This window comes from Polypterus senegalus, chromosome 2, assembly GCF_016835505.1.
Source record: "Polypterus senegalus isolate Bchr_013 chromosome 2, ASM1683550v1, whole genome shotgun sequence".
NCBI classification, from domain to species: Eukaryota; Metazoa; Chordata; class Cladistia; order Polypteriformes; family Polypteridae; genus Polypterus; species Polypterus senegalus.
This window is the reverse complement of record NC_053155.1, coordinates 288833172-288860062: the sequence shown is the minus strand read 5'-3', so window position 1 is coordinate 288860062 and position 26891 is coordinate 288833172. Positions and strand designations below refer to the sequence as shown.

The following is a 26891-nucleotide window of genomic DNA, read 5'->3' as shown; positions in this document are numbered from 1 at the left end:
TCACATTTATTTACATTAATTTTCATCTGACTAATTCTATATTCTGCCTAGCTCCACTTTTAACAATAGGTGATATGCCATTCCACTTAGTTTAGTGAAATCTAAGATAGTTTTTTTGTTTTTTTTATTAACGCTACCACATTAACATAGTGTTTGAATATGGACTAATTTAGTGGCACACACTATCCAATTCGAACAACACAACATGTATAAATGTTATTAAGGTTGGATCACAAGTTGGAAGTTATTTTTGTAGTTACTTTTATACAGAAAATGCAATTCATAATCCATATAACCTCCTGTGCTTGGGCAGAGTTCATTCTATTATCAGCATATCACAAATAAAAATTCTTAACACAGCAGAAACAGAGATTCAAAAGTCAATATATTAAATTTTAATAAGTGTACCCTAGTGATCAAGAAAAGAAAGAAGCAAATTCTTATGTATAATTTGTTAAATAATTTATTTTTGTCCAGTTTAAGTATGTACTTGAACTAAAAAAAAGTTAAATGTACTTAAATCCAAAAATACTTTACATTTTTTATTTTAGGAATGTGCCAAGAGCAGCAAATGCTTACAGATTTGATTCAGGATTAAATCCAGTGGTAAAATCTCAAGTGTCTCTCATTGTTCTTTTTACATCTCCCAGGCTTTGGAGTGCTCATCATCCCACTTCTCATTGAAGAAAACTAATTTTGCTGTTTTTCACTTACAAAAAGAATTACAGTACATTTTTGTGCATAGTACTTTAATTCTTGCTATCACATTAAACACTCAACAGATTATTAAGTAACTACTGCAACAAAAAACTGTAATATAAGATGTAAATTAACTTTATGCAGATGCTAAATCTATTTTTCTTTCAGGAAGTGAACATCAAAAATAATGGAACCATTTTTCCGTTTCTTCGAGAATGAAGTTCTTGACTGAAGCAGAAGTCTTTGAATTAAAGTTCCTCTCTAATTCCTTTGTGTGCCTGCACACTTTCTGGGTATGAGTCTTCTTTCAGCCATTTATGATAGACACCTACTGGATCAATGTTCCAGTGTTTGTGAAAAGAAATTGGAATTTGGTGAGACAGGTAGTCCCTTGAATAATCTTCAGGTCTTGCCTGAGGAATGAACAAATCAGTAAAATCAATCAAATGTTCAAAAAGTAATCATTGTAGACAATTAGTGTAATTATTATTGGGTAATATGGAAAAGAACAAATTCACACATCCTCTAATATGATATGACAAGTGAAGGTTGCATGGTGGGCAAAAGGTTACCAGACAGGAAAGAGAAGGTGCCAAGCAAGGCCCTGAAACAACATAAAAATTGCGGTTGAGGAGAAAGCAGTCAATGTTCCCCAGAACGCTAGAAGGTAGATGGAAGAAATGAAACAGCATGAAGTCACCCATTTCACCTGGTCTTTTAAGGGCTATGGGGGGCTTGTGGGTGCTATAGCCTTAGGAGCTGACACAGAGCATTGTACCTTGGTGGGTGTGAGCATCTACAGACCCAAAGCAGATGCCAGGAGTGATCCTAGGCCTTGGCTGGACACAGACCCTTTTATCACAAGATGGCTTGCAAAATCGCAATGGGTCAAAAGATTCAAGGTTTGTTTTTCACCCATATTTACTACTAAAAGACTTTAGCTGTTTTATACAGTATTAAACTAGCTATGTTACCCATCTAAGTAATAAATGTAGACCTCAGTGTTAACGTTTGCAGTGCACCATGAAATGCTTACCTCTCATGTTTTATGCCATTTGGAATGGGATTCATAAAAGCTGTGTTAATGTTTCTGATGCGCTATTTACTGGAATGATAACTGCAATGCATTTTATTGCGAAAAATGTTTGTAATGCGCCACTTGTTGGAATGATAAACAGATAGCGACCAGGCAAACACACAGACACTTATTCTTTTATCAAAGTGGAAGAAGATCTTCATTTCATAGTTCTATAAATGAATTTGAGTAATGATTTAGCAAATAGTACAAGGCAAATCTCTCCAATCTTTCAATGTGCAGTGTGTTAATGTCACATAATATCAGAAACGCGCAATTAGCATACTAAATTTGTATCGTTCACCAATTTTTTTTTTAAACCAAAGACATATTTGTTAGTTTACTAGTACAACAGCTAAACTTTCATTCGCTAAAGCAGATGAAATGCTGTCTCCAATTAGGAATAATTACCAAGTCAATGTCTAATTCTGGATTAGTACATAGGCATAAGCAACAGCAAAGTCTGTTTTATGGCAATTACACAATAATCTTTAATTAACAAGTTTGATTTCACAAATGCAGAGTTAGGAAAAACTTAAAAAAAGGAGAAAAAGATTTGTAAAGTTAAAGCATCAGGTAAGTGACATTTGAAATTTGAATTAAAATGACCTGTGGATTAAACTTTACTCATCAGTAGGTGTTCTTAACCAGCTAATGTCTCCTCCATAGACTCACAGCAGGAAATCAATAAAAGGAGCTTTCATCAATTTGTGAAATTAAAAATGTTGTGAATTATTTTAATATATGACAAGAGCAGAGTAATGTTTGAATTATTTAGTACTGGTTTTAATAGGTTATCTGGTTTTCAGTTAAAGGACAGAAACAACATGTGAATACATTCATTACATTCACAAAATAACATAACTCAGGTAGTACAAGATGATCATATCATTCTTTATAAACCGTATGATGAAATACCTTAAAGAAAATAAAATGCTTCCTATTTGTTTTGCTGACAGACATTAATTTTATGTTCTAAGCTGTATATGTGTTGTACAGTCAAATTATATAAATGTAAGGCTCTCTAATTTTTTTTTATTTTAAATCAATCCACAATATTGTTAATAAATTAAATATAGTTCATAAAAGAAAAACAGATGTACATTATTTTTTTTTACTGTTACAGGATATTTGCCATTTTCCAGTCTTTCAAAATTTCCCCACTTCTTCTTAAAAATATGCATGAAGGATTTATATATGTACTCACTAACCCTTAAGAACTAGAGGAGAAATATTATCTGGTCCTGGTGATTTGCTTGATTTCAGCCTATTTGATCTAAGGAGTACTTCTGCCTTTACAATCTCCAAATCCCTCAGTACCTCCTTAGTAGTCCCTTTTACTGCTGTGATGTTATCTACTTTCTCACATGTGAAGACTTCAGAAAAATGCTAGTTTAGAGCATTTGCTATTTCACTATCGGTATTTTTTATTTCCCCTTTACTATTCTTGTTTGCAAGGTTAGTTCAGTTAATATTTGGGTAGTTAAAGTACCCCATGACTATAATATCACCCTGTAAATTTGCCTTTTTAATATTAATAAAAAGATGCACATTGAAATTCCTGTCTAAAATACAACCCCTTTCCCTAATACCTTCCAGACGAATCCAGACATCCTCACTAAGATGTGGCTCATCATCCAAATGAAGAGAACTTGCATTTAAATTCTGTTGGATCTAAAAGCCAACCAACCTTCCTTTTCTGTTCTATTCTTCCTTCCTAAAAATATGTACCATCTATATTATATTCATCCCCATCTTTGCTATTTAGCCAGATTTCTGTTATTGCTATAATATAATTATATTCAGCTACATACAACTCCCACTCACTTATTTTATTTTTGATACTTTTAGCAATTAAACAAGCTATTTTTAATGTATTTTTATTTACTTTTGTACTGACACTTTGGGTTAAAATTCACATTATTATGCATATATACTTCTACACTATTGTTCGTCCCTTCAGGTACTATACCCTTCTATCCTGCACGAAGATTTGAGCCACGTGTTAAGCCTTCTGATCTCCTTGGTCTTACCTGGACTGTTGCAAGACACAGGCTGAACTTCGGAGAACACCATCGTGTCAGTTCTGCTCTTCAGTATGGCACCTAACTCTTTAAATTTGTATTGCAGTACTGACAACTTGCCCTTATGTATGTCATTTGTTACAACTTGGACAATGACAACTACTGTAGGTTCACGCTTACTCTGGCCAAAAGCATATATACGTTTCCCAGGAGATCTCCCATCTGTACACCTGGAAACCAAAAAAGCATGCAAGACTCTGTATTTCTGAAGCAAACCCATGCTTCAACCCCCCTAATGATTGAGCCCCCAACAATCACAACCTTTCTCTTTCTGGGCACTGGTTTTGTGCTGGCTTGTTGGGGCTCTAATGCCTGCCTAATACCTCCAAGTCTTCAGAGACATTGACCAGCACCACCTAAAAACAGTTTAACCTTCAAATTGTGAGGCTGATGCCTCCAGACAGTGTGCACTCTTTGACTTGTGACTATCTCTACCTGTCTGGTCTGGAATCTTTAGAAGTTTACAATTTCTCTGTAAAAGACACCCGGGCCAGGTCCACCAATCCTCTAACACAACGCATCAAAACCAGCTCCTCCAGTTTAGTGACCCTGAGTCTGAGGTGCTGGATCAGCTGGCATCTCCTGAAGACACAGCCTTTCAAAGAGGACGGATTCCTCCAAACTATCCTCTAAAAAGTCCACAGGACTTGCATTGCACTCACATTATTATTGAAAGTTGGCTTTGGATTAATAACACTACTCAAAATATAAATGATTTAACTTATATGATTAAAGTAAAAAAATATTAGATTAAAAAACTATTACATTTATTTCTGGCCCATTAAGCTTCTGTAATATTCTTCCTCGACTGCCTGCTGTTCATCTTACTTTGAGGTTAACTTTACTTTCCTCTGTCTGTTCTCCTGACTTTGTGCCCCACTTATTACTTTGAAGCACTCCATTCACATCCTTTGTATTCCTTCATATTAATGAACCCTAGAGTTGTCACCCCCTTAATTGTGCTAGCTTCTAACTAGTAAAAGTTTTACACACTTCTTCCTTCTTACTAAGAAAACATGCTTACTGAATATCTGCCACTAGCAATTTCCTTATTCTCTTGTCTGCTTCTACAGCCACATGTGCCTGATCAGTGCTTCCTCATTAGAGGCCTGTCTACATGCCACTGTTCCCCTCTTTTAATTGCTTTGAAGTCAGCCAACTACATGTACTTAAAATAAATGCTTTCTTGCTTATGAATGTACGAGTGCTATATGGTCAGTCATTCTCTAACTCGCTATATCCTAACACAGGGTCACAGGGGTCTGTTGGAGCCAATACCAGCCAACACAGAGCACAAGGAAGGAACAAATCCTGAGCAGGGCACCAGCCCACTGCTGGGCACCCACAACCCCACACATAAAGCACACACTAGGGACAATTTAGGATCGCCAATGCACCTAACCTGCATGTCTTTGGACTGTGAGAGGAAACCCACACAGACACGGGGAGAACATGCAAACTCCACGCAGGGAGGACCCGGGAAGCGAACCCAGGTCTCCTTACTGTGAGGCAGCAGCGCTACCACTGTGCCACCGTGCTGCCTCGTGCTAGATGGTGGTCTATCCAATTACCCTTTCTATGCCTTAACTTCTTTCCACTTCCACAACTATTTGTCACCCCAACACTGATATTTACTTAGAGATTCACTGTTTCAGCTACCACATACTGCCTTGCTGATGCTAATTTTAAATACAAGTAACAAGAACAAGCATAAGTAACAAGTAACTTTTTCAAAACACTTCCCAAACACTCAGCAATTTTTGCTCCTGTGTGAGCAAAAAAAACCTAAGGGAATAAAAGCTTGAAAAAGTCATGCACGCCTCCTTGGCTGCAACCAAAAAACTATACTTTTAGGAGCAAGATTTGTCTTTTAATTAATGTCCGGTAAATGCAGATACACCTCAGGTTAGGTAATATGTGACTTATGCTGTCTTGGACCTATATAGACAGATTGTTATGCAAAAGCCAGAAGTAAGATCTCTAAATTATGAAATTTTGCATTACTCATTAAACAAGATTTGTAGCAGTGCAGTACTCACGTGGTGCACTTTCACTCTCTCCTTCAGCCTCATTTCTTAATTTGTTCTTGCTACCAACCACAAGCACAAAGTCTTTTGTCACACACAATACAGCTAGCAGTAAGGTACAATCAGCTGAGACTAATGTAAGGACCACTGAAGTAAAGCTAAACTTTTTCTTTTAATATTTTTTAAAAACTGACAGAAATAACATCTTTAATATTTTTATTGCAGTACTTTATACATGCCTGTGAGGCCTAATTAAGAGGTAGGATCAATTTTCACTTGCTTAAATATCTAATTAGGTTTTGGGAACTGACCTATTACATATCTGAAAGTGTGTAATTTCATGAAGAAAAGGAACAAGTTTCATTTTGTTCTACTAACATTTTAAAGAACCATAATTACATTTCATTAAATAATATAAATAAAAATTGACAGAGGACAGGGTGTTAATTAAACTTGTTTACTTAAATTATAGTTGCAATTACTTTTATAGAAAAATTATTTGGTGTTTTTATATTCAATAATTTTTTTAAATTTCTAAAAACAGTATTACTAATTATTGTTCACTTGTATTCTGTATCACTCTCCGATCTTCTTCTTAAAGAAATATACACGAGACGAAGGAAGGTTTACCTAAGTTTATAACCGAATCATAATTTGATATATGACACTTAGAAAATTGTAATGTTGAGATGTTATAAACCAATTTATTTTATTTAAAAATCAGACTTATTACGTAAATGCATTTACCTGATGGAAAAGTGAGCTGTGGGTTACAGGTATACCCAAAGCACTGAAGCACATTCCTAAGACCATATCATCAGGAGCATCGTTACTATAGCAACGGCACCCACTCTCAAGCAATTTTAAAACTGCCTGTCTGCTGAAGACCATTCTGAAACAGAAGCAACAATAAAAGGGTTAGATACTAACCAGAGTTGCAAACGTGTATGCAAGGAAAAGTAACCCCCTATTAATGAAAGGACAGCAACATACCCTCCTCCTCCTGTGATATAGCTGTATCCACCCGTCCCCAGGCCATATCCATAGCGCTCTCCAAGGAACACAGGCTCATTCGGACTGTAACAGCCCAGCAGTTTCTGGAGTCTCGGGACACTGCAAAAAGTTCAAGTAAAGAAAAAACAAAAGATGGTTTTTGAATTTTTCTTTTTTTAAATTGGCCACATTTAGTTATATAATTAGACAAAATCACTTTTAGTATACTGCAGGCAAAACTAATCTGAAGTTGTTACTACAATTGTGTAATGCTGTACTAAATTCAGTAATGCCTAAAATGTACAATAATGAGAGCAACAGTTTTAGCTCAGCTTAAAGTAAAGTTTAGGAAAAAAGAAAAAGGGTGGTGCAGTGGTCAACCCCACTCCTCCACACCTGCAGGTACCTGGGACTGATTTGACTGATCAATACCTATATGTCCTTCCCATAATTTTTATGTGCGGTTCTTATATCCTTAAGACAAAGCATGCTTTGTGTGAGTTAGCCTTGCACCTCATACTCTATGATGACGCTCTGGCTCTCTGCGACTCTGAAATGTGGGTTTACAATATGGATGAATGAATGGATGGATGTCATTTGTCAGAAAATTCAGTCAAACTTGTAGAATACATTTGCCACTTAACTATAATTTTATGAAATCAGACATATTTTAAGATAATTATTAAAAAATATTTCAATACAATCAGAGGTGGACCTTGGGTTATGAACAAGTTCTGTTTATTTTACAGTAAGTGACAAAACACATCTAGTTAAAACTATAGTGAACTACAGGTAAGTAGAGCCTGTCAATTTTATACTTAAACACCCTATATTGGAGTTCAATTAGAATTGGAACAGTAGAGTTACAAAAGGTACAAAGACATCACGAGAACACACCATCCCAAAGTAGAGATTTGTTGTTGTTGCTGACGGACTGCTCAGATTGTCACCTCTCCAACCCAACAAATATATTCCCTGAAACTACATAGCTGGGACACTTCACTTGGGATGCTAGGAACTGCAAGCGGTGGTTTCTACTACTTAGCTAAACAGTTCTCTGCAGACAGAGCTACTTTACCTGTGACAGTGATTACTGCTTGGTTATGTGAACTACCTTGCACATTTCATGACCTATGCATTAGTGGTGGCTGTTACACATTCATTTACATCAAAACTAGTTCACTTTGTTATTATGGAAAAACCTAAAGTTGTTACTTAAGAATTAATAGCAATTCAGTTGAAAGTATCTAAATTTAGAGGTTGGTCCTGAAATAGCTCCAGCCTCTGGTTTCAGAAAATCTTGATCCTCTGCACTTTGCCTATCAGACAGAAATAACTGTGGAGGATGCTCTGATCTACATGTTCAACAGAGCCTACTCTCCCTTGGACAAAGGGTGTAACAAAGGCAGGATATGTTCTTAGATTTTTCCAGTGCCTTTAACACCATTCAGCTTCATCTGAGATGTAGTGTACCAGAGAACAGGCTAAGGGCTTTGCATCTTGATGCCCCCACAGTCCCCTGGATCATGGACTAACTGACCAAAAGACAGCAGTTTGTGAGGCCATGAGACTGTGTGTCAGAAATGGCAGTGTGTAATACTGGAGCCCACAGGGAACTATCCTGTCTCACTTTCCATTTACCCTTCTACAACCCCAATTTAGAAGAAATTGAAGCAGTATTGAAAATGCAAAAAAAAAAAAAATGCAGTCATTCTTACATTTTCTTTGATTTTTATTTCATTGCAGACAGTAGGAACCCAAGTTATTTCATGTTGTGTATTTTCTATACAGTCCAACCCTTTTCTGATTTGGGGTTGTAGGATAATACAAGCACTTTAACAGTGACAGAGCAAGCTGAATGCAGGTGCATGAAGCGTGTTAAATAGAAAGCGATTTAGGTGCCGCCTTTCTTCGCGCTTGTTGTATATCAAGACGTAATTCAAACAGCTGAAATCAGAATGTGCTGGTCAACAAAATGTTTACCATATGGACAGAAAAATCACGAGTGAGTAATGTTTCAGTTTATTTCTCAGGTGACTACTGTTTGTTGACAGCAAATCACCTGCCACTTCACACAGGAGAAATCGTTTTCACTTTCTCATATATGAAGTATATGAGAAAGTATAGTAATCATGAAAAATTCAGCCTCGAAATTTTGATGAATCTTGATGTTATAGACCTCCCAGAGTCCAAAAATACTGTATTTTGGAATTGTGTGTGTGTGTCTCTGTGTGTGTAAACACATTAACTCAAAAACACAACTAAATGGATGGATGAAATTCTGCGTGTGGTTGTTACACCACAATTGTAGATCTGTATTAACTTTTGGACCAAATCCATCACCCAGAAGTGGTACTTTACATAACACATACAAATTTTTTTTTTTATTCATGCAGTTGCAGAGTCTGATTTATTCGATTTTACTTTTATAACAATTGTTCAATATATCAATTTGATTTGATTTGTTGTTGATGGTTCTTTAATATACAGTACATAATATAAAAATATAATCATTGCCTTTGCAGTTTATTTCTCAAATATTCATCCCCATATCTGATTATACAAGAAAGTCTAGGGGGGGCCACTCCTGGTTTTTCAAAATAAAACGGCTCTGATCGAGGGACTGACAAGGTCATCATACAAGATCATCATATTGTTGCTGACCAGTCACTTTGCTTTAAAAACATCTTTTAACAATGAAGTGATACAAACAAAGGTAGGTAGGCGAAAAGAGTCTGCCAAGTGATGAAAAACTATACATGCTAATGGGGTTTTGTATTTATTCTACTGTATATTTATTAATTTATCTTTTTTAGTTCATATCCACAACTCAAAATACCTGATATTGTGAAAGTCATCCATTAGCAAAATTATATTTTAAAATATTTGTCTCCCTTTTTTCAATGTTTTTCTCTCTCTCTCAAAACACATAATTGAAATATCATATTCTTTTTGTCTGTGGTGGGTTGGCACCCTGTCCAGGATTGGTTCCTGCCTTGTGCCCTGTGTTGGCTGGGATTGGCTCCAGAAGACCCCCGTGACCCTGTATTCGGATTCAGCGGGTTAGTAAATGGGTGGATGGATATTCTTTTTGTTCTTAACATCAGCCTTATTATTCATATTGCATACCAGGGATTTTTCCTGCCTTACATTCAAACCTGCTGTGGTAGGCTCCAGGTTTCCTGTGATCCTACTCTGGATAAACAGGTTTAGATAATGTATATATTGTTCTTAATCTCAGATGCTGTCTCTGTTGTTTCATGTCTGTCCATACTCCTATTACCTGCTATTGCTCTGCTCATAATGGTTTTACTGTACGTTATGTTGGGCTATTCAAGTCTCACAGCCCCTAACCTTGACACTACATTCTTGTTTTCCTTTGTTTCCCCCAATACAGCTAGATGGGGTCTGCAAACTGATTCAAGTCTATGAGCCCTGTTCTTCCCCCATGCTTTTCATGAGAAAATATTTTAAAAATTATAAAATTGGGTACAATCGTTCATATTCAGTATCTGGTTTTGATTCTGTTTGTTTTTATCAGACAAAACAAACCAGATAGTAAACCATGTAGTGTAGTAACCTTCCACTAACATTAAACTCTTTTCCAAAACTGTTAAGTGTACAGCTCTGTTTGATTGTGACACAAAACTAAACGCCGTAGAAGCATCATGTCATAATTACTAAAACTAAAACTGAAACTAATAGATATAAAAATAAAATAGAAATGTGAAATAAAAACTAAACTAAAACTAAAAATACATGATGAAGGAAAACTAAACTCAATTTCAAAGTAAGGTCAGAAAAAAAATAAAAACTAATATAAAAAGGCAAAACTATAATAACCTTGCCTTGGACACACTGGAAGCTGCTACTAAAAACAAGATGGTGGCAAAATTGGATGAGGAGTACTTCCAGCCAATGAATCATTCAGCAGAAATGCTGCTCATTTATACCAAGACCAACATGACTGCATAATTCCTGACTGTGACTGGGACTGCCAAGTCAGAAGTTTTGTTTCCTTATAATGTGCTTGCTTTTTAGTCATTCTGGTGTGTGTTCAGACCATAGAGTGTGTGTGTGTGTGTGTGTGTGTGAATATACGGGAAAAACAAGTATTGAATGCATAAACAATAGGTGAAAGAACTGAAAGTCATACCAGACATTGGTATTAACTCATAAAATTCACAAATATAAAGAATTTACAACATTAAAGGGCATAAATAAAAGTATGTGTAATAATGTGGGATGAAACAGGGAAAAAATATGTAATATTTAGTAGAGAAGCTTTTGTTTGCAGTGAAAGTTTCAAGACACTTTCTGTATGAAGAAACCAATCACCTGCAGTGCTCAGGTGTGATTTTGACCCATTGTTCTAAAGTGACCATCTTAAAATTTTTAGAACCATGATCTTTAGTTCATTTCACAAATGTTCAATTGGATTTAATTCAGGTGATTGACCAGGCCATTCTAACCACTGGATTTTCTTTCTCTGACACCAACTGAAAGTTTCCTTTGCTGTATGTTTTGCATCATTGTCCCGCTGGAATGTCCATCCATGTCTCATCACTCATCATCTGGTAGATGGCAGAAGATTTGTTTCAACTTGGTACATGGCCCCATTCATCGTTCCTTCAATTACATGAAGTCTGCCAGTACCATGATATGAGAAACAGTCCCACACTATGATGCTTCCACCTCCAAACTTCACTGCTGGTATGGTGTTTTTCAGGTGATGAGCAGTGCCATTTCTCCTCCAGACATGGTGTGCACTAAGACAGCAAAAAAGTTCAACTTTGGTCTTGTCTGACCAGACTATATTCTCCCAGTATTTAATAGGATTGTACAAATGTTGTGTAGCAAACTTTAAACACGTTTCAACATGTCTTTTCTTTTGTAATGGAGTCTGAAGGTGTTGTGGTGTGCAAAATCTGCAGAGTTGTGCCTATTGTGAGATGTGGCCGCTAGATGGACCTATCCCTGCAGTATGGAGGTGCCCCGAAGACCAGCAGGAAGTAATGGGAAATGTACTTTTTATACAAGACCCTGCTGGATAACACAGGGGCCGCAAGAGGGAGACCGAAGACTTCTTTGTGCCCTTTAACCCGGAAGTTCGTCAAAGGAAGAGTGACGGGCTTCCGGGGTGAAGAAAAGAACATTTTACCTGACGTGATACAAGATCACATGTACTGGGGATTGAGAACACTTCCGGGTCAGGGTATTTAAAAGGATTACGGGAGCTCCCAGACGGCGAGCTGAGCTGGGTGGAAGGGTGGCAACGCGTCTGGGAGTGGAGGATTGATGTATTGTATTTGTGATTATTTATGAGTATATTGGAGGAGAGGGTGCTTTGTGCACTGTGGCATTTAAATAAAGTCAAGCATTGGACTTTTACCTGGTGTCTGGAGTCGTGGACAGGGGTTCAAGGGAGCGATAGCGCCCCCTATCTGTCACACTATATTTTTATTATATTTTGCTCAAGACAACACTAGATGAACTTAAATACAGGACACATAAAAGCATATCCTCTTCCTGAATTGTACCTCACTTGTAAAAAAAACTGTTCAAAGAAAAAGAGGAAGACATTTTCATGCCTCAGGCTATCAATTACTTTATAACATGAGGAAAGGATGTGCATCTGGGACAGTGGGTAAAGGAAGACATGCTAGTAGGTACTAAGCAAAATCAAAAACTTTATTGTTTGGGAAAAGGACATGCTCAAACTGATGACAGAGTTTGAGCAAATTCATTCATCATATTGACAGCCAGCCAATCAGGTGCATATAGCAATTACATTTTGCGAAACCCCTCTTTAGAATTTTATAATAAATATAACTCACCATAAAAGTGACAGAAGAAGAGAACAGAGTGATGTCACAGGAGGGCAAAAGCGACGTCTGAAGAGAGCAACAGCAATGTACGGCCATTTCCATCTGATCATTAGCAAAGCATTTCATAAACAGCTTCGAGTGCTAGATCACAAGCCACCTGTGATATTCATTTATGACATCTTTACTTTTTTGGAAGCTTTTTCTAAACACTATATCTCCCACAGGCACGTATCCCTTCGCAAATACCCGAGTAAGTTCAACTGAAGTAAAGCCGACAGCTGACCAGGAGAAATAACTGGCAGTGAGAAATCAAAGTCGACCGCTCAGTGGGTGGTGGAAATTTAAAGCTGACGGACTCTTAGTGATTCAGCTGAACGTGGAAAGTGCTGAAGCAGCAAAGTTAATACAAAAAAGAATGGAAAATGATTCAGATTAGCTATGGACAGAGAGTGTTAAAAATATAAAAAGCTCTCTTTAAAGTTCACTCAGAATACTATTCTACAATAATAGATAGCAATAATAAAATCTTCTGGTACTGTTTAGAACAGTTGCTAAATTAACAAATGGGAATTCAGATCTACAGTGCAAAATACCAATAGATATTAGCAGTACAGATTTTATGAGAAAATTAAAAATATACGATCCCAGATCTCAGCATCACAGTACAAACTGCAGACTAGCTTAGCAGACCCTGCCTCACGTTGCATTCAGAACTTTAGTCATTTTAATCCTGTAACTGAGCAGGAAGTCTTAACTTTAAATTCTAAAATGAAACCCACTACTTGCTCCCTAGATCCAGTGCCAACAAAACTAGTAAAAAGTGCAATGGATGTTCTTGCAGCGCCTATTCTAAACATTATCAATAGTTCATTATTGCATGGCACAGTACCTGATGCACTAAAAGTGTCAGTCATTAAACCATTACTTACTGTAAAAGTCGCTAAATGTAAGTTCTATCTGCTCTCTGCCTGTTGAGGACATGTTTATATGTTGTTTGTCCTGTAGCATGTACAGTTCAGGTTTTCCAGCCGACAGTGTAGACAGCTTTACCTCCTAAAAGTGTTTAGTTAATAATTTAGAGTTGGTCGGGAAAATATGCAGATTGGAGGACCGCATTAGGAACTTGATAACAATTAGGCAAACCGAAAATTGGAATGACTCTGTGTGATTAGACAATTGGCTACTTCTGATTCGGCTTCAGTCTCTCAGGTCCAACTGTTATCAGTGCGCAGTCAAAGTCAGAGCACCAATTCAGCCACAGGGCGAGTGGGTAACAGTAAGACAGGGGTCTAAGAAGCCAGAATTTAGTCCCTCGGCACCCAGGTCACCAATTGGACCCACATCAAATTCTCAGCACTCCGCATTGCGCCTGTGGAAACTGAGAGTAAGAAAGTACTCATAACTGGCGATTCCATAGTGCGGAATGTTAGAATTCCAAACTATGTTAAACCAGCAGTTAATGTTAAATGGCTTGCAGTGGCCAAGATTTCTGGACATAGAGGCTGTATTGGACTGTGTCGCTGACGATGAAGTATCTACCTTATTGCTGCATGTTGGCACTAATGATATTTATTTACAGCAATCTGAGGTATTAAAGAGGAACTTAATCTCTATGCTCCTTACCAAGATTATATAGAGGGATGTGATTTATAGCAGATTGCATTCCTTTCACTGCTGGCTAGAAACCTGGTGTGCAAATAAAAGCATAGCATTTGTGAACAATTGGGATGATTTTTGGGAAAGGCCTGGATTTTTCAGAAGAGATGGTCTTCATCCTAACTGGAGGGATGTTATGTATTATCCCAAAATATGGCAGCAAAACTGCCTGGTTGACTGATTAGAGCACCATCCAGGCTGCAGTCATGTGATCTTAAATCACAGGCTGTTGTTTATCCCACCTGTTATTTTCCTGAAGCTGTTACCCATAATCCCTGTTGTGGGGCATCCAGTAAATTTAGTCTTGATACAAACCTTAAATTAATTGATAACCAAAAATAAGGTGTATAATTAGACCAAGGGATAAAACCAGACCCTCCACCAGGGGCATCTGTAATAGAAATTTAATTCAAATTAAAACAAAAAATATATCACCAGTTCAGAAAGAACCATGCAGTTTTAAATGCTGTTTATTGAACATTCACTCTCTTGGCACTAAAGCTGTTTTGGTAAATGATATTATATTAAGTACAAAATCTGATCTGTGTCTTCTCACTGAAACCTGGCTTAGTAAATGTGACACTGTTCCCTAGCTGAGCGTCACCAGATGGGTACTCGTTCCTTCATAAGTCTAGAGATTTTGGTCGAGGAGGAGGCCTTGGAATAATTCATTGTTACAAAATACAGATCACATCTAAAAAGGCAACTTTACATCCTTTGAGGCATTCATTTTAAATATTAAAACAGATTCCAACACAATTATAGTGCTAGTCTACAGACCACCAGGGCCATATTCATTGTTCATGACTGAATTTAGCAACCTTCTATCTGATTTGGCTATAAATTATGATCACGTAGTTCTGATGGGGGATTTTAATGTACACATTGATGTGGAAACTGACACTTTTAGCAAATGTTTTACTTATTTGTTAAATTCAGTAGGATTTTGTCAGATTGTCAAAGGTCCAACTCATAATCATAACCACACATTAGATTTAATTATAACTTACAAAGTTGAAATTCAAAATTTAAATATTACTCCATTAAATTAAGTTATTTCCGATCACTTCTTAATTACATTTGATTTAGTTCTGCCCTTGCCAATGCACTCACAGATTAAAACAAAGACAGTGTGACATCTAGATTGTAATTCTGCTTCAAAATTTATAGATACCTTGAGTAATTGTGTGGAAAACCATTTAGATCAGTTAACATCAAATGTAAAAATAATGGAAAATAATTCAGATTAGCTAACACCATATTATAATGTGACCTTGGCAGATGCTCTGGACACAGTTACTCTGGTTCCCCTTAAAACAAAAGTGATCAAAGCACATAGAAACTCTCCTTGGTTTAATGAAAACACTCGCCCTCTTAAATTAGACTGTCGACAACTGGAGCGCAGATGGAGAACAACAAAGCTACATGTCTTTCAAATTGCATGGACAGAGAGTGTTAAAAAATATAAAAAAGCTCTCTTTAAAGTTCACTCAGAATACTATTCTACAATAATAGATAGCAATAATAAAAATCTTCTGGTACTGTTTAGAACAGTTGCTAAATTAACAAATGGGAATTCAGATCTACAGTGCAAAATACCAATAGATATTAGCAGTACAGATTTTATGAGAAAATTAAAAATATACGATCCCAGATCTCAGCATCACAGTACAAACTGCAGACTAGCTTAGCAGACCCTGCCTCACGTTGCATTCAGAACTTTAGTCATTTTAATCCTGTAACTGAGCAGGAAGTCTTAACTTTAAATTCTAAAATGAAACCCACTACTTGCTCCCTAGATCCAGTGCCAACAAAACTAGTAAAAAGTGCAATGGATGTTCTTGCAGCGCCTATTCTAAACATTATCAATAGTTCATTATTGCATGGCACAGTACCTGATGCACTAAAAGTGTCAGTCATTAAACCATTACTTACTGTAAAAAGTCAGACCTAGACCAACACATACTAAATAATTATAGGCCTATTTCAAATTTACCCTTTCCCTCTAAAATACTAGAAAAAGTAGTTGCTAATCAGCTTCAGTCACATCTTACGCATTACAATTTATTTGAGAAATTCCAGTCTGGTTTCCGCACTGGTCATAGTACAGAAACGGCACTAACGCGGGTTGTAAATGACATTCTGATATCCTCTGATGAAGGAAACTCCACTGTAATTATGTTGTTAGACTTAAGTACAGCATTTGACACCATTGATCATTCTATTTTACTGCACATGCTACAAAATAATGTTGGCCTTACAGGCACTGTGCTCGCTTGGTTTAGTTCTTATTTATTAAATCGATTCCAATATGTATAGAAATGTGCTGACAGCACTCCATCATTATACACAGTAGTGAGATATGGTGTCTCACAGGGCTCAGTATTGGGACCTTTACTGTTTTCACTTTACATGCTTCCACTGGGATCTATAATAAGGAAACATAATGTTAATTTTCACTCATTTTCGGATAACACCCAGTTATACCTTTCATTCAGATCAAATGAAGTTTTTCCAGTGTTGTCTTTAATGAGCTGCGTTAGTGAATTAATGGAGTGGATGGATGAGAACTACTTGAATTTAAATACAGATAAAACAGAGATGTTAATTGTTGGAGGGAATGACGCTGATCACAACAATATTTTGTTATCATTTAACTCCGTTGGAATCACCATTAATTTTACTGAATCAGCCCACAATCTAGGAGTTATCTTTGACTCTAGCATGTCATTTAAAGCATACATTACAAAGTTTTCCAAATTATGCTTAAGTTTAGGGCAGATTTCAAAATCCTCCTTTTAACATATAAAGCATTAAATGGCCAAGGTCCGGCTTACTTGTCTGAACTTATCATGACTTACAAACCAGAGTGCACATTAAGATTTCAAGATGCTGGTCTGCTTATGATTCCAAGGATTAATAAAATAACAGTGGGAGGTTGAGCTTTTAGTTACAGGGCCCCTAAACTGTGGAATTGTCTGCCTGCTACTATAAGAGATGCCCCTTTGGTCTCAACTATTAAATCCCGGCTGAAGACTCACTACTTCAGTTTAGCATATCCTGACTTGAGCTGCTGATTAACTGTACATATTGCATCTCTGTTGCTAGTTATCAGCACTAAAACATTACTAACATGATAATTATAATTTGTTACTAACCCTCACCTATGCTATTTCTCTTCTTGGCACTTGGTGCAGAAGCGTAGCTAGGGAACAACTGAAGATTTCGCGCCCCCTCCTGTTTGCCAAAACGCAATGGGGAAGGGAAAGAAAATTTTTAAAAATGTATATAAAATAATAGTATTTTAAGAAAAACATTTCATATAAGTCTCTAAAAATGATAATGCCGCCTTGGGGCTTTAAAATCTAAATCCATCATTAGTTTTTGTAAGAAAAAATGATTTTAAAGAAAGTATATAGCAAATTATAAAGCAAAATAATTAAATATTTATAAAAACTGCATTACTTACAATTTATTCGTATGAAAATATGATGGGGAAATGTCTAGACTTTTGCAGCCATCTACTAGAATACTTCACCACAGTCCAATCAATTTTCTATCAAACACATGAACACAAATCACTTGGCACACAGAAATGGCGGTTGCAACAATTTAGACAATGATACACTAATGCCTTATGTCAGTCGTGCGACCTGTTTAATAATGTCAAAAATGTTTCTGGGTGGATGTCAAGAATATAAGAGCAGTGGAAGGTATAAATTATTGTCTGTTGGGTATATAGAACTAATACGTGCTTTGAAATCAGAAAGAGACAAAAAAAATAGGAAAAAGATATCCTCATACTGATGGAGTGATGGACTGAGTATGCAAATGTTTTTTATTTACTTTTTAGTGCATTTAAGAATGCAAAACATTTCATGCAAAAATTTCGTAACATCAATTTGGCGCCCCCTGGATGCTGCGCATGGGGACAGATGTTCCCCCTTGCACCCCCCAGCAACGCCACTGACTTAGTGCCAAGTTGTTTTGCCTGCCTAAAGTAAAGTCATCCCTGATGGCGCATTGCAGGAATCATGGGGTAGAGGGGTCCTTTCATCAGATTGGCTGGCCCAGCGCTGTTTCAGTTGTGGAATGGCCAAATGGGGGAGGCAGCTTGATGGCTGAGATCTCCAGGACTCTAAACAAATCCAAATCATATTATGTGATATCATCTACTATTAAATTCTGCTAGGTACATGTAAAATTTTTATTTTTATACTGTATTGAGGATTTGTTCTGCTTTGTGTATTGTATTGCATTAACCCCCTTCTTTTTGACACCCACTATACGCCCAGCCTACCTGGAAAGGGGTCTCTCTTTGAACTGCCTTTCCCAAGGTTTCTCCCATTTTTTCCCTACAGGGGCTTTTTTTTTGGGAGTTTATCCTTATCTTCTTAGAGAGTCAAGGCTGGGGGGTTGTCAAGAGGAAGGGCATGTTAAAGCCCATTGCAGCACTTCTTGTGTGATTTTGGGCTATACAAAAATAAATAGTATTGTATTGTATTGTACATATATTCAGACTTTACTATCAGTGTTATTTTCTATTATTTTTTTGTTATACTTGGTATAATTATTCATGTAATAAATGCCACTCTGCTTTAGAATTTTATATGCTTTGTCTTCATGTCTAGAGTGATTGAAGTAATAAGGTAGATTTCTTTGAGCACCTGGTGCAGCCGAAAATTTGCCACATACTGCGAGCAGCAAAATTTATTAAGGCTGAGGGTGTGAGCTCCACCCAATAGTAGGGAGCAGTACATAAAGTAAGGCATTCTTGGTTGATAAATGGCCTATAGCCAAGGATGTTGAGCCTTTGTATGTTTGAATATATTCCTAGAGATTGAAGTAATATTTACGTTTGATATATATTTAAAACATATGTTGTTTGTGCCGACAATAAATAAGTCTCTTTTAGTACCAGAAGAGTAACAGGATGTAATATTCCTAAGGCACTTGTGTGGTTTAAAGTGCTAGAGATTAACCATCTCTGTGTGTATTATTTCGAAGTGGTCCTTAGTTCTTGGGCTACTCTTCTGATTATCCTTCTGACTCCCTGGTCAGAAATGTTGTGAGGAACTCTGGTGTATGGCTGGGTGATAGTTGAGTGATGTTCCTTCCATTTCTGGATAATGGCTCCAATGGTGCTTATTGGAAGACTAGCAAAATACCCGCGCTTCACAGCGGAGAAGTAGTGTGTTAAAGAATTAATAAAAAAGAAAAGGAAACATTTTAAAAATAACGCAAAATGCTTCTCAATGTAATTGTTTTGTCACTGTTATGAGTTTTGCTGTCATATATATATTTATATATATATATATATATATATATACATACATATATATATATATATATATATATATATATATATACAGACATATATATATATACCGATATTGTGAATTTGGATATCATACAAATATATATAGTCTTTTTAAACATACATATATATATATATATATATATACACACATACACACACATTTGACGGACCAGCACCATAAACATATATATACATATACATATATACATATACATACATATCCACATACAGTGGAATGTCTCGGTTCATGTACAACTCAGTTCACGAGCAAAAAGTTCACCAAACTTTTGCCTCGGTTCACAGAGCAACCACACTTTTAAACACTTCCTCCATCTTTCTCACCTCTACGATCAAAGCAGCTTTTGCCTGGTTTGAGATTTCTACACTTGTGAAGTATCTGGAACGGTATTTAGCTCTCTCTCACTGACACACACACACACACACACACTCTCTCTCTCTTTCTATCCCATTCTTTCTCTCTCTCACCACACACTCTCCCTCTCCCCCTCTCACAAACACACACATTAAAAAAAATTCCATACCTGTCTTTATATCTTGGATCCAGCAGTGTTGCACGAACAAGCCAGTTTCCAGGTCATGCTCGCTGAATTCGGTTTGACAGCCACTGCATCACTAATACTACGCCAACATGAACTTTGATTTTTGAAATTTTCCATTCATTTAACATTTCCTCTATAGCTGTAGCGATGCACTCTCCTGAGTGCGAGCCACAAGCTGCTTAGCGTGCAAAACTGCTTTTGCAACTTAAAACTTGAGTCTATCCACTGTGCTGTTAGACCTAGCAAGGACAATGGACACACGCCTGAGCTCCAAATATCTGATGATTTCGGTTTGGTAGCGTAACGAGGCTCCAAATGCACATGTTGCATTGTTCTCGGTCTGACTGCCTGCCTGCTGCTGAGAGAACAAGCCAGAGAGTTGCATTGTTCTCGGTCTGACTGCCTGCCTGCTGCTGAGAGAGAGAGAGAGCGAGCGAGCCACGTGCCTGCTGGGGAGGGGGAGATTGCTGCATGTGTTTGCCTGCCTGAGCTGGGGTGTGGAGTTGGGGGATGGTTCGTGTGCACGTACTGCCTGCCTTCTGCTGAGGGGGAGGGGGGGATACAGCTGAGAGAGAGAGAGAGAGAGAGAGCCGCGTGCCTGCCTGGCTGGTTCATTTAAGCAGAGCCGCTCCCTGTTCATTGTTCTCAGTCAGACATGCGTGCTTTACCTGGACTCTCTTTGTGCTCTACAGTATTTTGTGTGCTTTTGCAGTTAACTATGGCTTCTAAGCAAGTGAAGAGTGGTGAGAAGAAAGTTTTGAAGAAAATTGAAATCGAAGTAAAGAAAGAAATTATTGAAAAGTTTGAGCGTGGCGTTCGTGTTACTGATCTTGCCGCCGAATACAAGAAATCAAAATCTACGATTTCAACTATTCTAATACAGAAAGAATCTACAGTATTAAAGCAGCTGATATTGCAGAAGGAGTTACAGCGTTAACCAGGCAGAGGCTTCAAGTGCTGGAAGAGGTGGAAAAATTGTTTACCAGTTTACTTATTTACCAAGTTGGGAACCCACGTGCTTTCAAGCAGCACAATGTAAACAAAGCCAGACTGCCAGTAATGTGGAGGGCAAACACGAAGGGTTAGGTCACAAGGACTTTGTTTTTGGAATGGCTGCATGAGGCTTTCGCTCCCACCAGCTAAACAGCTAAAAACACCAGAAACCCAAGAAATCACAAGAGAGAAAACACCTGAAGGAAAACATCCCTCCATTGTGGAGCCAGACTCTTCCTCCTCACTTCATGCCAGAACTTGACTCATGCAAGGTTAGTTTTCTTGGTGGTTTTTGTATTACAGATTTTTCAAAAGTTAATTTTTCAATTTGTAGCGTGAATTGTTGCAATGTTACTTTTCTCTTTTTTCAAATGTTCGCTTTTTTCCCTGTGCTTAAAACTCATTAAAGTGTTTACAGATGGAGTTGTTCATTGCGTGATTAGTTGCAATGTTACTTTTCTCTTTTTTCAAATGTTCCCTTCTTCTGCTGTGCTTAAAACTCATTTTAAAAAAAGTGTTTACGGCGATCGGGCTGTAAGGCTAAAATAGCATGATCTTGTTACTTTTTTGGTTGCTTGTGGTTGGTTTTTAAATAAATTTCAGATTTGTTCAAATGTTCCCCTCTGTGCAGAGAGAGAGCGAGCGAGCACTTGCTGTTGACAGAGGGGGGCTGTGCTACACAGAGAGAGAGAGAGAGAGAGCGATCGGGGTAATTACATTCAAGGCATTCGTAGTCCGAATCACAATCTGACTATATGGGTGGTTACCTACCAGGTACCGCTTGTGGTTGGTCAGCAAGTCGGCTAATGCCACAGCGTGTGGTTCGTTTATTTCACAGTATGTAGATCAGCATATATATATATATATATATATATATATATATATATATATATATATATATATATAAAATACCCTGCTTCAGGGAGAAGTAGTGTGTTAAAGAAGTTATGAAAAAGAAAAAGAAACATTTTAAAAATAACATAATCTGATTGCCAATGTGATTGCTTTGTCACTGTTATGAGTGTTGCTGTCATCAAGGATTTGATTATCATTATTTCTTTCAATCAGGTTTGTATTTGGAGGACGTGTTGTTTTGAAGTTACATTCCGTGTTTGTCAACCGTTGTAAAGATAACAGGTTTCATTCATCGAAGTGTTCACTACGCAATAAGATTGTTAAGCCTTATGATAATGTTCCCGCACGGAGGATTTAGAGAGATGCACTGGGAGAAGTATAATCTGAACCTCTTTACAGTTTCGTTTATTTTCGGATTGTAATGTTCATCAAATTTACGTATCATCTGGTCCAGTGGCGGACCGTGCATTTCACACCTAGGCCTTCAGTAGTGCTCCATCTGAATCAACCCCTCAAAAACTAATTTATGGTTATAAAAACCATCTTAATATGCAGAAATACAGTATAAAGAGCCGCTGCATCACAGATAGATAACTCCTGTAGCCACAATAAATGCCTTTATTGAATAGACAAACCAGGGATGAACAAGTTCCTTTCTACTGCAGCTACAGCCGCGACACACATAAAACACATCAATAATAAACTTGCAATATTATTTAGAAAAATCGCAACATTTTACTCACCAAAAATTCGGATTATTTGTAAACAAAATCCATCCTCCTCTCTTTCCTCAAAAACAGTTCAATTACTCTGTCGTACAGATTATCTGTGCACTTCAGTTCCATCAAAAAGTCCCTTTCTCTCGCCATCGAAGCTAATGCTGAAAGTCGAACCTGCCCTGTCGTATTTCTGGCATAAGTTTTAGTTCGCTTTAGGGCTGAAAATGTCCGCTCGACAGAAGCAGTGTACACGGGAATGGTCACCGCCAAATATAACAATGTGTACAGCTGCCTCATTCAGAATTTTCTGATGAAGGAAGTCAAGGAGATCAGTTTTCCTGCAAAATCATCCATGGCATACATTACAGTCAGTTCTGTTTTTAGCTGTGACAGATCAAAAACTGCTGCGTGGCTCTTGTGTTAAACTGAAGAAGGCTGCATGCGGGAAATTTTTCTTGTATTCCTGAAAATTCTGGGGGTCAAGGAGCATGACAAACATCCATTTTTTGTGGTCTTGAAATCTGGTCTGTGTCTGGCAAATAATATTGTCCAGAATCCTGCCATGGAGTTGGCCATAGTGCGAGCGAGGATCTTGTGCTCGGAGCGCCTGCGGGGTGTTCAGTGGCCTCGTAGAGTTCCTCATATCGGCTTCTATCCAATCAGTGGGTCTGAATACGATGACGTTGCTGTACGCCTGCTAGAGGGCCCTACTGACACCAACTGGTTGAAGTAACAGTTTAATCGACATTTATTTTGTGTTAGAGGGCCTGCAGAATAGATTGTTAAGGCCTCTCTGCCTGGCAACAAATGACGGCTGAAATGAGATTGGTTAAATGCTTTAATACGAAAATACATGTCTGGAAGCAGCACAACCATTGGATTAAACTTGTATCTCGCGAATATCTTGTGCGATCTTGCAATGTCCACAGCTTTATTTAATTTTAGCTCAGACCCGGCACTTAAAAATTTCTCTCACACTTTCGCTGTGGGAGGGTTTCTGCAGTAGCTGCACTTATGAATATGCTAAACACAGTCCTTCACCCGTGAATATTGACCTTATATGGGCAGGCACTCAATTACGTGGGAGGCATGATGATGCGAGACGCAACTCCGCCTCACACGGCACCCGAGCTGCAGGCTGTTACAGTATATGGACGAAATTAGGTTCCAGTTATGACTGTTACGCGTAGAATTTCGAGATGAAACCTGCCTAACTTTCGCAAGTAAGCTGTAAGAAATGAGCCTGCCAAATTTCAGCCTTTCACCTACACGAGAAGTTGAAGAATTAGTGATGAGTGAGTGAGTGAGTGAGTGAGTCAGTCAGTCAGTCAGTCAGTCAGTGAGGGCTTTTCCTTTTATTAGTATAGATTCAGAGGTTTTGAAATACATCTGTAACCAGTTCCATCAATATGGTTTGCTACAATTATATTGCCAAGGTCTTGGGAGAGCTCTTTGCTTTTACCCATCATGAGAAGTTTCTTGTGTGACACTTTGGCAGCAAAACCCCTTTATATAGCAAATTAATATATATCAACCCAGCTAATATTAATTTGGATATACAAGAGATGGATTTGCTTTCTAATTCCTTACAGATTTCAGCTGGTTCCTTGCCCTTCCTTGCCTTGTGTCTTTGCTTGTTCAAAATTTTTCCCTGTGACATTACACCTTATTACACATACTTTTATTTATGACTTTTAATATTGTGAATTCTTTACATTTGTGGAGGTCTTGTGTTAAAACCAATGTCTGGTGAGAATTTCATGTAAATAGCCTCATTGGAAATATCTCTCTATTATAAAAAAAAAATCTTAGAAGGTTGGAAGGAGACAAGACGTGATTTTCTCAGGGAAACACTTTCACGTCCCGCAATACGAGTCTTTGTGCCAAGAGATTTAACCACGCCGGGGCTGGAAATAAAACAAAGAGTAGATGAAAAAGTAGAAAGTTGTAGAGAATTCAAAAACGATGGCGCAGCACACATGCAGAGCAGGTTACAGATAATGGAAGTACGAAAATTCGAAAGTTTAAAAAAAAGGATAGTAAAAATCGCATTAGCACAAACAAATGGAAATTTACTTGGTGAAATAACGGAACAGCAAAAAGAGATTGAATATATCGTTTGGATTTAAACTTTAAGTCGTAGACTTGTAGATCGTCTAATTCATGTTGGGTCAGTATGGTAGCACTGCTGCTTCTCAGTAAGGAGACCAGGATTCACGTCTATCTATCTATCTATCTATCTATCTATCTAGAGCGCTTCTGCCATAGGCTCACTCCTCCAAGGTGAGCTAAGAAGCACCTTTGGGGATCTTTTCTACCAGATACTTATCAAGCAATTCAATGCTTCCTCCTGACATCCCAAACTAAGTATTTATTCCATTTAAGTTCATTTTGCAATTTTTGTACAATATATATTTATTGATTCATGCATCCTTTGTCCTGTGAGTCTGTATCTTTTTATGTTTCTGCTGCTGTATGCATCTAAATTTCTCCTTGGGATTAATAATCTAATCTAATTGAAGATGTGCTAGCAACCAAGTTTTGCGTCATAAGCACATACAATAATTACAAGAAGAAGAAGAAACACATTAAAAATTTCAGCTTCACAATACACACGTGACCTTTGACCAACAATTTCACAAAATGTACTGTATTCTCTTCATCTCACTTGTTAGCAAACCTAACACATTGTGTAAACTTTTACTCAAACTTGGTAAGTAAAAATACTTTAAAACAATAAATGTTTAAAAAGAAAAAAAAATATATAACTAAAATGCTTTCACAATAGGTTATGCTTGATTGTCAAAGGATTTAATTTTAGAGTAAATAATAATGAAGTTTACTTCTAAAGAACTTATTTGTAGGATATCTAATTAAAATCTGTAAAGTACATACATCTGAATGATTTAATGATATGAATTTGAGAATACAACGCACAGTTAATATTTCTATCATAAAAAAATAAAATCAGCATGTCAGATTAGATTTTTTTTGAGAACAGCAGCAAAAAAAATCATAGACATATTAAAACAAATGTAAAAAAATCACAGAATGAGGAAAGTTTTCTTTAAAAAAAACTAAAGGAATATTCAAAGTTATTATTTATGTGATCTGTTGTCTTTTTCTGTTTGTAGTAATTGGATTTTAATTTATAGCTTTAGTTATCACTTCAAAGAAGCAAGTAATGCAGGCATGAATGAGACTGTCATTATTAGTAAAACTATCAAATGAGTACTTTCTAAAGGCAGACTTTCTCTCAATTTAAAATTCAGGTTTTTTGGACACATATTTCCAGAGGGTTGGTAGCACAAATCCGCACACAGTACCTACCAAGGGAATAAAATCTTTGCCACACTTGATTAGCTTTTTATAGATTTATTATCTTTCTTTATAAATAAGTTATCTATCATATACAGCACACAACTACATAGAATTACTGGGAATACATGATCCATTTTGTGTAATTTGTTAGCTTTACTTTGTTAAATGTATGCCATACTGTAGAATTACTGGCAAAATATAACCATTGAAGAATACACCTAAGAATATAGAATATGAGAACAAAAAATTGTCAATCCCTATTTACCCAACCATTGTAAAACATCATATAGCTGAGGTTTGAAAATCCCACAAGTACTATCAGTAAAAAATTTGTATGAAATTTACCCTTAATTACACTCCATCTGTGCTCCTGTGTTCTTGTTGAAGAATCATTTCCATGTAGCAGCTAAAATCCATTTGACAAATTCTTTTTATAAATTTGAAAACATCTGTCATCTTAACTTCCATTGAGTTAAATTGAAAAGACTCAGTTTTTGTAACTTTCCCTCACACCTCATACACTGCTGTCTTGGAATCAATTTAGCGGTTCTCCTCTGTACTTCTCTAGTATTGTTATGGCTTTATTTTGTAATACATAGGCCTTATGTGTACATAGTACTCCAGATAAGGCCTCGCTAGTGCATTGGACAGCTTATGTATAACCTCCCTCATCTTGTACTGGAGACATCCTACTTCTGTACAATGGATTATAGACAGTGAAGAGTCCTCCAAAACTCTGTTGTGCTCATAATGTGTACTTT

The 26891-nt window shown here is 37.0% G+C and overlaps 1 protein-coding gene across 1 annotated transcript in view; it reads right to left on the bottom strand.

Annotated features, from left to right (window-relative positions):
- Window positions 1-447: 447 nt before the first annotated feature.
- The window catches only part of LOC120523980 (beta-1,3-glucosyltransferase-like), a 452278-nt gene continuing 425834 nt past the window's right edge, over window positions 448-26891 (bottom strand). Inside the window, exons 13-15 of the mRNA XM_039745736.1 lie at window positions 6879-6998; window positions 6633-6777; window positions 448-1112 (exon numbers count right to left, since the gene is read on the bottom strand). Of these exons, the coding sequence (XP_039601670.1) occupies window positions 948-1112; window positions 6633-6777; window positions 6879-6998 (430 nt within the window). The 3' untranslated portion in view covers window positions 448-947. The remainder of the gene's footprint in view (window positions 1113-6632; window positions 6778-6878; window positions 6999-26891) is intronic.